Source organism: Nanorana parkeri, unplaced genomic scaffold, assembly GCF_000935625.1.
Source record: "Nanorana parkeri isolate BGI_ZX_2015 unplaced genomic scaffold, ASM93562v1 scaffold1320, whole genome shotgun sequence".
NCBI lineage: Eukaryota > Metazoa > Chordata > Amphibia > Anura > Dicroglossidae > Nanorana > Nanorana parkeri.
Genome location: NW_017307588.1, coordinates 87115 through 87701, shown reverse-complemented (window position 1 = coordinate 87701; position 587 = coordinate 87115). Strand labels below are relative to the sequence as shown.

The 587-nt window shown below is 59.5% G+C and overlaps 1 protein-coding gene across 1 annotated transcript in view; it reads right to left on the bottom strand.

Moving 5' to 3' along the window:
* GID4 (GID complex subunit 4 homolog) overlaps positions 1–587 on the bottom strand; it is a 13605-nt gene that overhangs the window by 9913 nt on the left and 3105 nt on the right. The window contains exon 2 of the mRNA XM_018569303.1: positions 447–583. Coding sequence (XP_018424805.1) covers positions 447–583 — 137 coding nt within the window. The remainder of the gene's footprint in view (positions 1–446; positions 584–587) is intronic.

The window sequence follows — 587 nt, the reverse complement described above, 5'->3', positions numbered from 1 at the left end:
CCCTCCATTACCTGCCCAACCTCAGCCACCCTCCATTACCTGCCCAACCTCAGCCACCCTCCATTACCTGCCCAACCTCAGCCACCCTCCATTAATTGGCCAACCTTAGCCCCCTCCATTACTTGCCCAACCTTAGCCACCCTCCATTACCTGCCCAACCTCAGCCACCCTCCATTAATTGGCCAACCTTAGCCCCCTCCATTACTTGCCCAACCTTAGCCACCCTCCATTACCTGCCCAACCTCAGTCCCCTCCATTACTTGCCCAACCTTAGCCACCCTCCGTTACCTGCCCAACCTCAGTCCCCTCCATTACTTGCCCAACCTTAGCCCCGTCCATGACCTAATCAACCTTAGCCCCCCCCAACCACCATTACCTGCCCACCCTTAGCCCCCAGTGCCTTTCCCACCCCAGCCCCCCACATCCCTCTTCTCTGGGCGGCTGACCTGCAGCACCACCTCCACATCGTACGAGTTCCCTTTGCTCTTCTGGTGTCCCCGGAACTTGGATCCGCTGTACAGCAGGCTGGTGGCCACCCCGGGTTGCTGCGTATTGATAGGCGGGGGCGGGATCAGGGAAGAAGAGCC